The sequence below is a fragment of the Leiobunum rupestre genome, chromosome 2 (assembly GCF_980474605.1).
Source record: "Leiobunum rupestre chromosome 2, qqLeiRupe1.1.hap1, whole genome shotgun sequence".
Lineage (NCBI taxonomy): Eukaryota > Metazoa > Arthropoda > Arachnida > Opiliones > Sclerosomatidae > Leiobunum > Leiobunum rupestre.
The window spans coordinates 35,022,576-35,039,298 of NC_143385.1; the positions used below are offsets into that span (position 1 = coordinate 35,022,576).

At 33.0% G+C, this 16,723-nt stretch overlaps 1 protein-coding gene across 2 annotated transcripts in view; it reads left to right on the forward strand.

The window, feature by feature from the left end:
• Positions 1-479: 479 nt before the first annotated feature.
• LOC149957433 (telomerase-binding protein EST1A-like) overlaps positions 480-16,723 on the forward strand; it is a 98,986-nt gene continuing 82,742 nt past the window's right edge. The window contains exons 1-11 of one of the 2 annotated variants that reach the window (XM_090165559.1): positions 480-612; positions 1,820-2,473; positions 2,546-3,983; positions 4,855-4,971; positions 6,752-6,941; positions 8,672-8,889; positions 8,979-9,057; positions 10,599-10,709; positions 12,957-13,151; positions 15,088-15,149; positions 16,314-16,459. In XM_090165559.1, coding sequence (XP_090021685.1) covers positions 534-612; positions 1,820-2,473; positions 2,546-3,983; positions 4,855-4,971; positions 6,752-6,941; positions 8,672-8,889; positions 8,979-9,057; positions 10,599-10,709; positions 12,957-13,151; positions 15,088-15,149; positions 16,314-16,459 — 3,289 coding nt within the window. In that variant the 5' untranslated portion in view covers positions 480-533. Of the gene's footprint in view, positions 613-1,819; positions 3,984-4,854; positions 4,972-6,751; positions 6,942-8,671; positions 8,890-8,978; positions 9,058-10,598; positions 10,710-12,956; positions 13,152-15,087; positions 15,150-16,313; positions 16,460-16,723 lie in introns of both variants that reach the window. The other variant, XM_090165558.1, reaches the window with a different exon arrangement.

Below are 16,723 nucleotides of genomic sequence, written 5' to 3' on the forward strand. Positions count from 1 at the left end.
TAATAATTCTTTGTAGTACAAATTTACCTGAAAACTAAGTTAATTGGTGTTTCTTTAAAATAAAACAATAAAAAAATTGAAGTTTAAAATGTTTTAATTGCTTCACTAGCGCATCGCAGTTATTTAAGTGCTTTAGTACTTGCACGCGAGTTTTCAAATTCTGAAGCGTCTCATGAATACACGCATCCTGCATTCTACCTTCAAGAGCTACTGTGACACCTAAGTGACGTATTTAAACATTGTCACATGACCTCCCGTATTTTATAGAAAAGAGGTAAATTTCCGTTTGTTGCACTCTTTTAATAAAAGAGTTTTTTTTTTGGTTTGTTATCAGTGGTGTTTAAGGTCTTACAAGTGACACCAACAGTATTTTATGTCAATTTGTTCTCTTATGTCTTGCTCAATCGTTACCTAAATGTAATAAAACGCGCCATCTAGAATTGAATTATATTTAATAACTTTTTATTTTGAAATTTGTATTTTTTTACTGGAGTATTTTGTAAAAATCATGAATTAATTATTATTAAAATACTATGGCACAAAAGTCAATGACACTTTTAAAGGTATCAAATTTGAACTGTAATTCTGGGCAAAGAAAATCAGTTGAAAAAGGTAAGTTTCAAAAATCTAACGCTTGCTTTTTATTGTGCAACCGTTTGTTTTTGTAGTCGTACAAGGCTTAGTTTGAAATATCTGATCTCTAACTTTGAATGTTCTACTTTAGATCATAAGTCGTATAAACCTACCAGTTTCATGAAAATTATAGATACAGACATTTAGTCTTATTGAAGGGGAGGAACTTGACAAGGTGGCGTCATTATGTCTGAATTTCAACCTTCTATCCGAAAAGACCGTTCCAATTAGTGAATACTTTACACCTGTCCCACGCCATTCAGAACTAAACCACTAAGATCTTATTGAATTCAGTGTCACCCAAGGTGAAGTTTGAAATTGATTGTGAATTGTTAGGAATTGGCTATCATTAATGTAATGGCCCCCTTATCCTCTTCCAAATTATTGAATGCAGACAGTGTGACTTGCAAAAGTATCTTTGTCCCCGACACCATTTGATATTTTTAATTTTTGAAATTATCTACTTTTGGCATTTCATATTATCCATTTAATTATTTTGATGATGCTCCAGTTCATAAAATATTAGTCGTCAAACCATCATGCACTATATTATAAATTTAATATATAGAGATAAAAATAATACAATGCTATTATCTTATTCCTTGTGCATGCCTGGTTATTGTTGTTGGTGAATATTTATTATGGAAGTGTTAATCACAATGTTTTTGTATCAGAATTTTTTTAAATTCGCTGAATCATGCTTTATTTTATCTCACTATTTGGTTCTATATTCAAAAGTTATAGTTATGCAAAACTCGAATTGTTATATTCTATGTCTAATATTCAAGGCATGTCTAAGAATAAGTCAAATTTGTGATTAAGATGCTGAAAAAAAAAAGATTACATTTCTTTTATTTCTCAATAATTAGATGTAGTATCTGCTCAAACGGGACATTCCTTATTAGTTGGTCAATGTAAGAAGAATTCAGTAAAACTGGATTTTCGCTGCTTGATGACGAAAGTTGATGATAAATTATTTTATTCGAAATAGTGTGCTAAAGAAATTTATTTCTAGCAGATTATGGGAAGTTACGTTGTGTATCATCTTTGGCAGACCTCTGTATTCAGTCTTTAAATTTATAATACACTAAGTCTTTATAATTTTTGTGATAGATACAAAAATGTTTATGAATATTTTAAATTGTAGATTTGGTTTAATTATCTAAAAGTATATTTATTTTTGCAGGCATTGTATCAAATGGACTTGTGTTAGACAATGCTCTATTGAATGAGAAACTAAATGTTACTGAGAATTTGAATTCAAAGGACCCGAAAAGACCATCTCTTCCAATTTATCGACCTGGCATGGGTTTGCTTCATAGACATAGCCCTAAAGCGAATGTCTCTGATGAAGAAAGAGCCCCTGATGGTGAAGAAAATATTGATAAATGTAATTGGTCTACTAATGTACATAGCCTAGATATAAATATAAGTGATAACGCAGATACGTCAGTATCAGTAATCAAAGACATGAACATTCCTCACGCATCCAAACCTACGACCCGAAGAAAAAGTGTCGATAAAGGGTCTTCAAACTCCAAAAAGTTGTCGAAGAACAAAAGACCTGATCAACCTAAATATATCCCCAAACCAAAGATTGCCGCTCAGTGCCCTTCACCGGATGCATCCGAAGAGGAAGATATCAAAAACTGTTCCCTTAGCCGAAGTAGATCGCCTCTGGAAGCTTACAGTGATTCGGAAAAAATTAATAGAAAGTATCTTGACAACAGTAGTAATATGGCTGAAAAAAATAAAAGGCATCAACCGAAGCAGAGTCAAAACAAACGAAATGAGGTTCACGATCGAACTGCTCAGAAAAATAAATCTGCAAACAGTCTTGGTGAGTGCACTAAGTTTAACAAAGAGGAAAAACGATCTCAAGATGTATTTAATGGAAATGTGTTAAATTTAGGTTCAAAGAATGCTACCCATTTGAAGTATAGCGAATGTAGTAGTGCTAATTGCAATACCAACAGCGCAACTGTCTCTGATAAGAGTAGTTCTAATAATTTGCCTCGAAACATTGCAAAGTCGGATTTAAGAGATAACCATCATTCTGGTAAAGGCAGAAAACCGCGGAAATCTAGAGACAGGCCTAGTGTGTTGCAACAAGTGTCTACTGGCAGCGAAAATAATCCGACTGATAAAGCTCTCACCAATGATAAAATTGAGATTGATAAGCAAAGGTTTGCTCATGTTTACTCTGATTCTAAGCAATCCATAGAGTTTAAAAGAGCAGAAAATGCTCATGATAATCAATCAAAGACGAGAGTATCGTCTATTGTTAATCCTCAGGGCTTGAATGCAAGAAGAGATGAAAGCCCTGCATCAGTGACTTCTATTTTACCTTTCAGTTCTCCTAAGGGCAGGGGCCGCGGTCGTTCACAGATTGCAAATTTAAATTCCTCAGATATTAGGCAGCTGACAACAGAAATTGTTTCTAAGAAAGTGCCCCCATCCATGCCATTATCGTCTGATGTCTACGATAGAGAGGGTCCTCGACCTACTCTAATTTTTGAATCTAGCCACAAAATTCTCGATTGGAATCACGAAGTTACCAAAGAGGAAAATTTAAGAAATGCTGCCATTGCTAATGCTAGCAGTGAGGATAAACGTCATTTATCTACGAAGAAGCTTGACTACGGATCAGCACCAAATAGATTTCATCGACATTTATCCGAATCGAGCAGTATTTCAGAGTGTGCCAGCACTTCCAATGTTTCTTTGCGTACTGACCGTGTTCCGAGTGAATTTCAGCAAAATCCTCCACCACGTTTTCAACGTAACAAAGAAGGTCTTAATAAACAATTTAATCAAGGTGAAGATACAAGTTTTCCTTCTAAAAGTGAGAAAGGAATTCTGAAAGTTAATTGGGAAAGCAGTGGTGTTGGAAGAGAAGCGCCTTCCCCTTCAAACCCATTACCAAATATGCACTATTCTAGAAATTCAGAGCCACCCCACTACAAAACTCTTTTTGATCCATCGCAACCATTAAATAATCGATCAGTGCATGCCAATGCAGTGCAGTCTTATCATCAACCAATTGTACCTCGTAATTTGATGACGGGTAATGTCTATCCTAAGTCTGTGTCTCCGGGGATGCATCAGAATCGTAGGTTAGATTACAGTGATCGGGAGCAATATGTTTTGCAGCAAGTACAACCCTCTCACACTGCCATTAAGCCACCAAGTACAACTTATCCTTACATGATTCATCAACCTCCAATTTATGGGCCCATGATTCTCAATGGACAGATTCCTCCTAATCCCCAGCTTCCCCCGCCTCAAAATGGAATGTTTCCTCAGCCTTATTCTGAAGCTCTTCATCCATCAGATAATTCAAATAAACGGTAAGATTTTACTAATACAAATTTCTTGTCCTAACAGTTTTGGTTATATGTAATGTAAGGTTCTGTAACTGATTATTTTTCTTCATAATCAATTTTTTGCTCCTTGCTGTTATAAAGTGTTGGTTGTAGTATAAGACCCAAAAGTGTGTCAGCTGTACCTTCGCCCCTTTTAAAATTTTACTAATACAAATTTCTTGTCCTAACAGTTTTGGTTATATGTAATGTAAGGTTCTGTAACTGATTATTTTTCTTCATAATCAATTTTTTGCTCCTTGCTGTTATAAAGTGTTGGTTGTAGTATAAGACCCAAAAGTGTGTCAGCTGTACCTTCGCCCCTTTTAAAATTTCTAGTGAGACCTAGTCACACTATAGACTACATAAACCTACTAGTTGGAATAGTATTAGCAAAATTATATTTAGTCTATAGTCTCTGTTTGATTTACTCGCCCGTAGACATACGTTCTAAAACGCCTCACTCGGCGGCGCTGGTGTACCTCGATTTTGATGACGTATTTACCGACCCCCCCTTCATTTCCCTTTTTTATTTTGCGACAAACTCTCATTATCTACTAAACCGTTCTGACATACTTTTGGGTCTTATGCTACTTTTGGTTGTATGAAAATCTAGTAGACTAAAAACTGAAGCTGAAGCTTAAAGGGAATATAACCTAGTAATTCTTTCACTCCCAAAGGGTTTCAATATTGATCGCTTCCTCCTGTGGTGTTTTCTATTTTTGGCACTTCTTATTGCTTTGTAATTTCTATGAGTAGTTTTAACATTTTAAATAACTTCTAAATGATTTTTTGGTTTTCCTTTTTAAAGTAGGACTACCTAAATTAGAGTTTGTATGTGATAATTTTTATGTTTCAGGGTGAAGCCAATAGTTGAGAAGAATTTATGTGATATTGGATTACTTGAAAGGGAATTGAATACATATCTTTCTAAGGGTCTTGATAATGTGGATCAAAAGGGTCTTGGAAGATGCAGGTAGAGTTGTTTTTTGATTTTAGTTTGTTGTAACAGTACTAGATATTTTTTGAAATATATTAGACACATTTATTATTACCTTAAACCCTGAATGTATTGATTTCAACCATGAATATAGAATTATATTTCACGTAATCACTTAAGCCAAGCGTTTGTTGTTGACTCTATCCACAAAATGATTCTGGGATTGCGCCATTTAACTGGCGAAGAAAATAACTCGTGATTTAGAAAAATACCTGTACTTTAACTAAATTACTAGATAATCGTAAATTATTTTAGGAATTTTTTATTAATATTCTTACCTTACATCAATCAAAAAGATGTATTGAAATTTTAGAAACTAAATTTCGCGCTAAGCCTTGGTAATGAAAGCTAGTCAAGATTCAAAACATTGCTCTTCAATCTTTGAGCGGCGGCGTGTGACCAACATCATTATAACTTAGCCCCTGCCATCCTCGCAACTGACGCTAGACTACCTAATGCAGTTCGATACTGGTGGTTGAAATTAATACATTCATGCTTAAACTAAAGGTTTTATTGAGGAGTGTATCACATTCCATAATTATGATTTAACATGCTAGGGGTAAAATGCCATTTGAACCAGTAAAAACAAGTTGTCGCTAGTGTTGCAGACAATATAGATAACGGAAAATTAAATGTTTTAAGTTTTACTATTATATTTCTGTAATTTATAACATATTTGAAAGAGCTAATTAGTAATTTTATTTAAAAATGTTACTCTAAATTTGCCTTCATGCACAAACTGCTTATTGTTTGCTGATCAACTCAAGACTTGGTTTTTTAAACGCTCTTTGGGTTTATTGAAATGACCCAAAATAATATAGTTAATTACTAAGCTTTTGAGTCAAAGGTCTTCGTCAAAGCGATTAACTGGCGCTTCGACGTTTGGGTCAAAATCTTATACATTATATTTTGGGTTATTTAATGTGTGTTTCTGTTTCAAATTTATTATTTAGTAGTATTTACCATGGATATTCTTAGAACCAATGGTGAAATCTACTTTTGCTCAAGGTTTTAAATTAATTGAAATTCAGTTTAATCAATGAAAAATGAACTATTTGTTTAATTTTAGTCTTATTGTTTGATAGAAAGTAGGTCATTTTACCTTTAAAGTTACTTTAATAGAATAGTCTGCCAACACGAACTACAACTGTTTTTTTAAGAATGGTGGTCATTAATTTTACCTTTTCAATAAAGCCTTTTGCTAAAATAGATAGCTACCCTTACCAAAAAATAAGTTGGCTAAAAACCACTTAGGACAACTTGTATTTCAACTTGGTTTTCAGTTTGTATTTGGGACAAATGCCTACTTAAAAATAACTTAAATCCTCTTTATTAATCAACTTATTTCCAACTAAACCAGAATCAACATTTATATTTAACTACTTAAAAGCAACTTAAATCCTACTAGGGAAACATCTAAAAACCAACTTAAAAATATTATGTAATTTCCTGACTACTAAAAACCAACTAATTATAAACTTAGCAAAGCCGTATTTTCCTACCAACTGAATAACAACTTATTACCCCTTTAATAGTAACTTGAAATATGCTGACAACTTGAGCCTACTTAATACCAACTCAATATCAACTAATAATGTGTATACAAACTAAATAAAAACTGAAATCCAACTTATTTTTCGGTAAGGGTAGTATATTACCTTTATTTTTAAATTTATTAATTTATTTGAACACATAAATTAAATCTGTACTGAAATTGAATAATTTTCCGAAGTTTAATAACATAACCTTTTGACAGATGGAAGATTCAATTGCGGTATGAAAATATAATTTTAGCAGATCCGAGATTTTGTGCTGATAAAAATGTTGAAAGTGCTCTGTGGAAATCAGCTTTTCATCAAGTAATCGAAGCGTATAGAAAACTAAAAGATTTACATCCTAGTCGACAAGAAGAATTCAATAAGGCGATAAATAATTTAGTTGAAGAGGTATGTATTTATTAATCAATACACATTCCCTTAAAGCAATACCCCTTACATTAGTCAGCTACATTTTCCATCGACTAGAACCCTTTACACTTTCAAGTGGTGGAAGGAACTGTCTTTCCTCCCACCATACAAGCCCTGTCAATTATCTAATGTATATTCCTTCATCACTCGTTATCTATTCGTTCCACGGCGCTACGGCTGGTCTCATTCTATTCAGCACTTAGTAGTAGATCATTTTGGAAAAAACACCATTTATGGTTCGCACATATTTCGTTATAACTCGGAAACGAATAATCCTACGGAATTGCGGTTGGTCTCATTCAATTTGGCACAGAATAATACGTAAGATCCAAAAGTATGATTGTTCCTAGCCAAATGGTTGATATAGCTTTTCAAAATTTAATGAAATTTTCGAAAAAAACACTTTATTTAGTGTACTTTTGGTCATAACTCCGAAACTATAAGTCCCAGCGATCCGCGGTTCGACTCAGCGTCAAAACATACTACAGAAACGATACCCAGCTTGACTCGATTGCTAAATTTAACATTTGGGCTTTGGTTTTTCATATTAGAGGAAAAAGCATGTGATTCAGTACAAATTCGGCCATAACTCGAACACGGTTCATCCTACGGGCTTGTGGTTGGTCGCATTTGACTCAGGGTGAAATTTACCACTGGGAACAACACCAAACACGGCCCAATTCGGCGAAAGCAAATTTTGGGGCAACTGCCCGCTCCTGCCCCCTTTCCCCCCCAAAAACTGTGTTGTCCACCCCGCATCACTGCGGACTCATCGGATTCTCAAAGTAGACACCAAAATGGAATTTTTAGGCCACATTGCAAGTTGGGACGAATTTTGCCGCTGAGCTACCCTCTTTTACCCGTACTAAAAGTTAACTGGCTTGTTAACTTGAAACTTATTACTTGGTACTTTTACCAGTCCCTTTGTTCAGCTTTGCAGTATCTGTACTTATATAAGCTTTTCTGCTTTTTCTTATCCAAGTCGGTTTCTTAGTTTTGACCAAACGTGGCCGATCGATGAAAATATTCTCTATTTAGCTCGGCATAAGACATTTTTAATTTCTTTGTTTAAAGTTTTTCGCCATATCGTCTAATATAAATATGGAAATAGTATACTAATATTAAAAACCAACCCAAATGAGAAAACCCACTGGGTTGGGCTTTTTGAAAAAAACCTGTGTCTTTTCAAACCCTGGGTCAAGTGGAAATAAATACATTCTTGCTGGGGTTCAGATGGTTTATGAGGTCAAGGACAAAACGTGATACAAACACAGACTGTAGCACTACAATCTGCTTAGCAATGTAATGTATTGGTCTAATTTCCTACTCGGGTCAGCATAGAGATTTTGAAAAAAAAAAAAACCAATTAAGAATTTTTTTGGTATAAACTGGGTTTTTTATTTAAAATATTCGTTTATATTACTATTAATAATAGTAATAATAAAATTATGTACAAATATTTAGAATAAAGAAGACGTTTTTCTTTTAGTTTCGTATTGTTTCGTAAGGAAATGTACAAATAAATGGGAATAATTTAGAGTAAATTGTAGCAAAATTAAAAAAATACCAGTGTGACTTAAACCAGCCAACCCTGCTGTGTGGACATTATGTGCGAAATGTAGCGGCATTTTTTTTACTTATTATTTTAAGAAAATGTTTTTTTTTTAGAATTTATCTGTTAGTCAATATAAAATATTGTGGTTTTACAGGGAACAGTGTTTTACGAAAGTCTCTTGGAGAAGCAGCAAGAAACGTTTGGAATCAATTTCTCTCAATATTTAGACACCGATGCTGTTTCACGACCACTTCCATTAGATTCTGTGAAAATTATTCTTATTAGCACCCAGAAACTGTTCATTTGTCTTGGTGATCTGGCCAGATACCGAGAGCAAGCGACAAATACTTCAAACTATGGCAAAGCACGCAGGTGAAACATCTACATTTTTTCAGTTAATTTAAATTCTCAACTACTATTTTTACCTTTAGTCGTAAAACAATTTTTTTTAACAATTTTAGCTGGTATATGAAAGCTCAACAGATAGCACCAAAGAATGGGCGACCATATAATCAACTGGCTATACTTGCAATTTGCGCGGTAAGATTTACTCTGAATGATTTAGTTTTAAGTTACCTGGTTGGTTTTTTATTGGTATATACTTAGTTTTATTGAGAATCAGTTGAAATTGAATTTATTTCATAGTAATTATTTTCGAAGCAGCCAAAATCACTAATGTTTTTACTTATTTTTGATGGTTAAAAAAAGTTCATTTAAAAGATCCAAAGTATTTTATAAGTATAGAAAACGTTGGCCGGATTTTGTTTTTCCTCTCAAAAGTGTTCAAAATTTTGGTTTATAAAAGATTTTTCGAACATCTTTTAAACTTAGGCAAATAATTTAACAAATTTATTATAAATCAAAACCCTTTTAATATTTCTCACAACTTTCCTGGTCTGAGTGTTGTATATAGAGGAGGCCTTCCTGAACCGGGGAACTTAATCTGCTCTTCTGCATACCTTCCATTTCCATCTCCCCTCAATCAGGCCGACTCTCTGCCTGGGGAATGTGGCCTCTGGCCAAATTAGGCCTTACATCACTCCCCCCCCTAAAAACAACACTCCAGACCATTCTATATACATACATAAATTAAAAGTAGTTATTTAACAAAAGTATCGTTATTCTAAAATAATTATTTTACTAAACCTACCGGTACTGTGCACGCAAATTAAAATTAATAATGTTTTAATTTTGTTAAATAACTATTTTAGACCAGGAAAGTTGTGAGAAATATTAAAAGGGTTTTGATTTATAATAATTTTGTTAAATTATTTGCCTTAGCTAAATTAGTCCCTTACAAACTAAATATAAATGAATTTAATAATGGTGTTAAGTAAGATATAAATTGTGTTTCATCAAATTCCTACTTTTGGTAAAATTTTATATCACGACTCCTTTTCCAATCTGTCTAGCCATACTACACCGTGGCCTAATCTACAGTATTGAAATGTTTCACTTTTCTCTTGTTTGTGAATAATATATTTTTTTGTCATTCATTTAATCCAAATTTAAACATTTTCTGGTATTATGTGTCCCAGTAGCTAGGCCTATTTTTCTTTGCTAGAAATGTGTGAGTTTAGTCTTGCCACTAGGTTCTGTTGTTTCTACAACTAGAGACGCAGTAAACGTGATTTAATTTTTACTATAAAAAAAATCGTCATCTACTGCCGAGGGTATTAGTCTGTGAAGTAATAGCTCATTCTATGTTCATGGCTGTATAGGGATAAATTTTATTTCTTTTGCTTTACATTTTTTTCAACTATTGTGGTAATTATAGCAAATTTTTAAAGCTCTTTTTTATTCAAAGCTCGCGCGTTGGTGTGACTTGTGTTTGTTGCTACTGTAACGGTTATAAATCGGCCATGACATTAAGAAGCCCATAGCAGTCACGTGATCAAATCGCAGGATATTTTGGTGTATTTTCTTGTGGTATGTTAATTTAAATTAATGTCATGGCGGCCGTTTCAAGGTTGTGCTTAGCTAAAACGCTACGAGCAAGCACCCATTTTTAAAATTAGCTCCAATAATGGACCCATCTTTATTAAGTTGGTCAGCTAATGTTAAGACACCTTTTATTTCAGCGACGAAAGCTTGATGCTGTCTATTATTATATGCGAAGTTTAGCAGCAAGTAACCCATTCCTCAGTGCTAGAGAAAGCTTGCTTGGCCTTTTTGATGAAGCTAGAAAAAAGGTAAGTTTTGCTATTTAGTGTCAAAGTATATTCTAATAGAACTAAAATTTACACTTCGAATGTAGATAATCAATGAGTAATATTTGACAAGCTGAAGTCTTTTTCCCTTACCAAAAAATAAGTTGGCTAAAAACCACTTAGGACAACTTGTATTTTAACTTGGTTTTCAGTTTGTATTTGGGACAAATGCCTACTTAAAAATAACTTAAATCCTCTTTATTAATCAACTTGTTTCCAACTAAACCAGAATCAACATTTACATTTAACTACTTAAAAGCAACTTAAATCCTACTAGGGAAACATCTAAAACCCAACTTAAAAATATTATGTAATTTCCTGACAACTAAAAACCAACTAATTATAAACTTAGCAAAAGCAGTATTTTCCTACCAACTGAATAACAACTTATTACCCCTTTAATAGTAACTTGAAATATGCTGACAACTTGAGCCTACTTAATACCAACTCAATATCAACTAATAATGTGTATACAAACTAAATACAAACTGAAATCCAACTTATTTTTTGGTAACGGTTTTCTCAATGAAAGCTTGTTTTTTCTAAACTGCATGAAACAGGCAATATCCGATTTCTCAATGTATCAAATGATTCAGTTAACATTGTGGCTAATCTAGGCGATAAGCATGAAAATTGTTATTTTAGATAGTTTACTAATTAATTTACTTTTGATAGTATGCATAATTGTTTGAATTTTATTAAATTAGATTTTACGTTTTTTTTGGTTGAATAACAATCTGAAATTGCTAGGGAAACAACAAACACTAGTAAAAAATTAAAATGAGAGGCAAAATTGAACTTATGCGGCCTCATGTATTTTTTGTTTTTTTTTGGCGGAGAATGTAGCACTTGACACGTAGATTACGAAGTGATTTTTTTGGGCCGCAAATGATAATTTTTTAATTAACTTAATTTTAAAAAGTAGTAATTTTAGTGGATAAGTAACGTTTTTCTCAAAAATAGTTCTGTTGTGTATCCGCCGACACCACTTTTGAGGCGCGCACCAACCCCATTCTGAGCATTGATGGTGGGCCTCTGTAATCGTACCTAGTGGCATCGTAATTAGTGAAATCGTATCAACTTAAATAGTAACAAAATGAGAACAGGTTTGAAGAATACTTAAAATTCCCCGTATTTTCGCCTGACGGCGCCGCGCACTCACTTCGCTCAAGCGCTGGGGGCGAGCTGCGCCTCCCCAACCCCATACTAAAAAAAGCGATGGGCTATCTATAACGCTACCTAGAGCTCAGTACCAAGCCTTACGCATCAAGTATTTAATTTTAAATTATCAACAACAACCAAAAACGTGAAAAGGCCCAAAAAAGTGCAAGCTTTTCAATTAAATTAAAACCTGAAATAAGCGTTTGTGGCCCAAAAATACAAAACATCTTGTAACCGGACAGTACCTTGACTAACCCTTGTCTTGTTCTATCCGATTACAAATTTCCCACTCACATAGGCCTATCGCCCCTCTGTATTTTTAATCATAATTCTTAAACTCATACCTTTTCCCAACACCTTTCCATGACAATATAGAGTTTTAATGATTGAGACAATAAATATCCATTACTAGTTTTAATAATTGGTGAAAATATATTCAGCTGAAAACTATCCAGAAATCTTTACACTCGTCGCCACGTTTCAACCTTCACACTGAAAAAATTTAAAAAACAAAATGCGACTCCACTCGGTTCGCGCTAAAAAAGATAAATTTTCGCCATCTGGCGGAAGGTGAAATTTCGGCGCGAACGCACAAATTTTAAATCTTACAAATATATGTGAAAACATAAGGAGCTGCAACCTCCCGTTGCAACCTAGAAAATGAACAAAAACTTAAATTGATTTTATAAACTACCGGAATATCACGTGGAAATTATTAGGATACTGAAACTGTGGTGTCGGCGAACACATGACGGAAATAAATACAACAAAACATGTGAAAATGCACAAAAATTTAAAATTTTTAAAATTAAATTAAAAAATTAAATAATCATTTACAGCCAAAATAAAAAATTCCCTCGGCATCTACGTGACAAGGTCTATCAGTCGCAACCAAAATGAATATAAAATTCAATGAGGCCGCTGTAGTTCACTTCACCCAAATGGGACTAGAATAAAATAAAATTAATTTTTTAATTGACAGTTTCTTTTTCGTGGATAGGATATTTATAATTTGGATGTTCATAATTTTATGAAGTTTAATGTATTATAACATTGGTTTTCTTTCAGTATGTGGTTCTAGAAAAGAAGAAATTGGATGAGAAATCAGCGGATGAGAAGTCTAGTAAACTTAAAAACAAAGGGTGGAGGAATAAAAATAATGACAGGATTGAAGTCTGGTGTCACCCACCTGGCATGATACATTCCAAGTCCGAAGAGCCTTCAACAAATGAAAACTCAGATAATGAAATCTCCACAGTTGAGGTTAGATTTCTCTTTTTACTTTGTACAATGTTTCATTTATTTTCTTCTAAATACTCACAAACACTCAAAAGACATGGAATTTAGGTCATTTGCTATTTTAATTTGAGACCTCAATTTCAACTTATTCGTTTAAAAAATATTTTAATTGTAATGTGCCAGTTCGAAGAAAAATCCATTGATTTCATCAGTGGTGGGGGCCCATAAGCCTAGGCCTAGTCCTTAATCCGGCACTGATAACATTGCCCTTACCAAAAAATAAGTTGGCTAAAAACCACTTAGGACAACTTGTATTTCAACTTGGTTTTCAGTTTGTATTTGGGACAAATGCCTACTTAAAAATAACTTAAATCCTCTTTATTAATCTACTTATTTCCAACTAAACCAGAATCAACATTTACATTTAACTACTTAAAACCAACTTAAATCCTACTATGGAAACATCTAAAAACCAATTTAATAGTTGTTTAAAGCATGACTGATACTTCATGGTATTCTTGATTTTATTAAAAACAGTTAAAATTTACATGTTTCCGAAGCTTATTATTCAGTTTTCAAAATACCGCTTGACGATTGGTCTCGAACCCGAAAGCTTCGGAAACATGTAAATTTTAACTGTTTTTAATAAAATCAAGAATACCATGAAGTATCAGTCATGCTTTAAACAACTATTAAATTAATATTTTAAACCATGGTAAATAAAATTTTTTTTAACTTATACGATCTAAAAACCAACTTAAAAATATTATGTAATTTCCTGACTACTAAAAACCAACTAATTATAAACTTAGCAAAAGCAGCATTTTCCTACCAACTGAATAACAACTTATTACCCCTTTAATAGAAACTTGAAATATGCTGACAACTTGAGCCTCCTTAATACCAACTCAATATCAACTAATAATGTGTATAAAAACTAAATACAAACTGAAATCCAACTTATTTTTTGGTAAGGGTGGCCTACTGAACAAAGTTCATTATATTGCATAAATATATTCTATGCCTCTCATATTTCGGACCATAGTAAGCTTTCGTACAATTACTAACTTTGTGGGTGTAATAATGTTATTGTAAGTAAAATTTTAAGGAAAATTACATATTTTTTCAAACATTTTGAAATAGTCTATGGAATATAAGTGTTTTAACCCTACTAGTCTTTGTTGGATGTGAAACGAGGTTTCATTGAAGTTTTATCCTACTTATGATAGTGATTATTTTAAATATATAAAGATTTCTCAACACCTTGAGTAATCATTCGAAGGTTAATGAATACTAGTAGTTTCTTAACAGAAAAATGTTTTAAACAATTTTTCCATTTTAAAACTTTTTAAAAGTTGACGATAAAATTGTTCATGAAAAAATGTACTGTGTTATCCTTGATGAAAAAACTCATTATAGCTCAGGCCTCTTTCTTTACTCTAATGGGCTAAACATCCATTAGCCAACCCCTTATTTTTTCTGCAACAATTGGTTTTTAATAAAATAATAATCAGCTAGGCTAATACCCTAGGCACCACCTTAGGCCTAAGTCATCAAGCGACTTTTAAAGCCATTAATTCAGGTGGCCGGGTTACAATGCGTAGGAAGGGGGTGGCAAGCCAACAGCTCTGTACACTAACTATTACTGTTAACCTCAACAAGCTTTTATGGAAGGGGAAACAATGAGCTCAGGGGGAAAACCCCGTAAACCGGTGGGGAGAGAACTTGCAAACTCAAATAGTTCTGAAGTGATACTGTGGTAGAGCTTTAAGGTCTCTTGTTAAAATATCAGTTTTAACAAACTCTTTCTAGAATTCTGGGGATAATCTTAAACTAAAGAACTAAATGGATTAAAAGAAAACTCAAATTATTTTATAACAATGAAATATTCTCTGATGGAGTTCATGAGTTGTTCCTTGTGAAAATATTTTATCATTTAAACTTATTTTCTTTATTTTAGCTGAACAAGAGGTTTGTTCTAAGTTTTCTTCATGTTCATGGAAAACTCTTCACTAAAGTTGGGTCAGTGTTCAATTATAATTTACATGAGTGCATAAGGAACTGGGAGAGGCAATGGAAGAATTGCTGCACTTAAAAGTGTAAAGGGCCACAAAATTATTTGAAAAAATTCTCAAATTTCAAGTAGCTGCTCTTCTTCTGTAACTCGTGATAGCAGATCCAACTAAGGATAATTTGTCATTTTTCAAGCTCGAATTAATGCTAAAATTTAAACGATTCTGTGGCCCTTAAAGGCAAGACTGATACTGAATAAATGGCTAAATGTTCAGAGGCCTACCGGTGTTCCATTAAGGGCGGTTAAAGTAATAACCACCTCCAACGATGTGGTCGGTTTAAAATTTAAAATTATCAAATTAAATAATGAAAAAATTTGGTACAGGGAGACACGCATGGATTTAAAATTCACATGAAATGACCAACAATTGAATATAGTGACTAAGATTTTGTCCTGAATGTCAAATTACTGATTAATTTATTAATTAATTAAACTTTGAGTTGGAAGCATTGTGCCTATGTGGTTTTGGTCCATTTACACAAAAATAATGTTATTTTTAAATCCATGTGTGTTTCTCTGTTTCAAATTAATTAATTTTTAATATTTTACCATGAATATTTCAAGAAGTTTTCACGTTTCTGGTGGATTAAAGGCTTAATGCTATCAATATGATATGTACTCTATAGGTCATTAGTTTATATAAATGTTCTTCTTGTATCAATTATACTTCAAGTTTACTTAAAACTGATTTTTAATTAAAAACAAAAATTTCAATCTTTGTGGTTTTTGGATTTTAATATAACTAGATTTTTATAGATGTAGAGCCTAATATTCCCCAACAGTGCTTAAAATGTACTGGAACGCTGTTCCGTTTCTTAAAGATTATTTTTTATTGCACAGTTCCAGTTGCAGAATAATCAGAAGCTTTGAAAGGAAATGCGCTCCGTGCAGTTCGTGAATAAGTCCATTTTGAGCACTGTTCCGCAAACCCCTGTTTTGTTGTTTCTCTTTTCTGTCCAATTTCTCTATATGAATCAATTCTGTAGAACTTATGGCATTTTAATAACTTATGCCTTTTAATGTCTTTAATAGCTAAAAAAACTCTTCTTTGTAAGCCAATCATAAAAAATTTGAATTTTTCCAAAATAGTAATTTTTTAACTGATTTTCTAGCATGGAAAACCTTACAGAGACAGCAAATCAGATGCTTCAAGAGTTTAGAAATTTACTTCAATGTACTCCAGCTCCTTTAGCATCTGTTAGACTTCTTCAGTTACTTGCCATAAATATGTTTTCTGTCGCTAACGCTTCATCAAAGGGTACGTAAAAAATACTACGCGTTTCTATTGATCTAGACTGGCAGCTTATACATTCAGATTATTATTGTTTTTACTATTATTCCCAAGTATCAAACGCTTGGTGTTCCAACATTGCAGGCTGATCTATATAACTTCCATCAAATGTCTGAGTGGTGCTATGTTTAACTGATCAATTTCTGGATTTCTTAACCAAGACTGCTAAACAATTAAATGCCATTGAATCAAATAACGTTCTCTGTTTAGGGTTGGATGCTGTTGGATAAT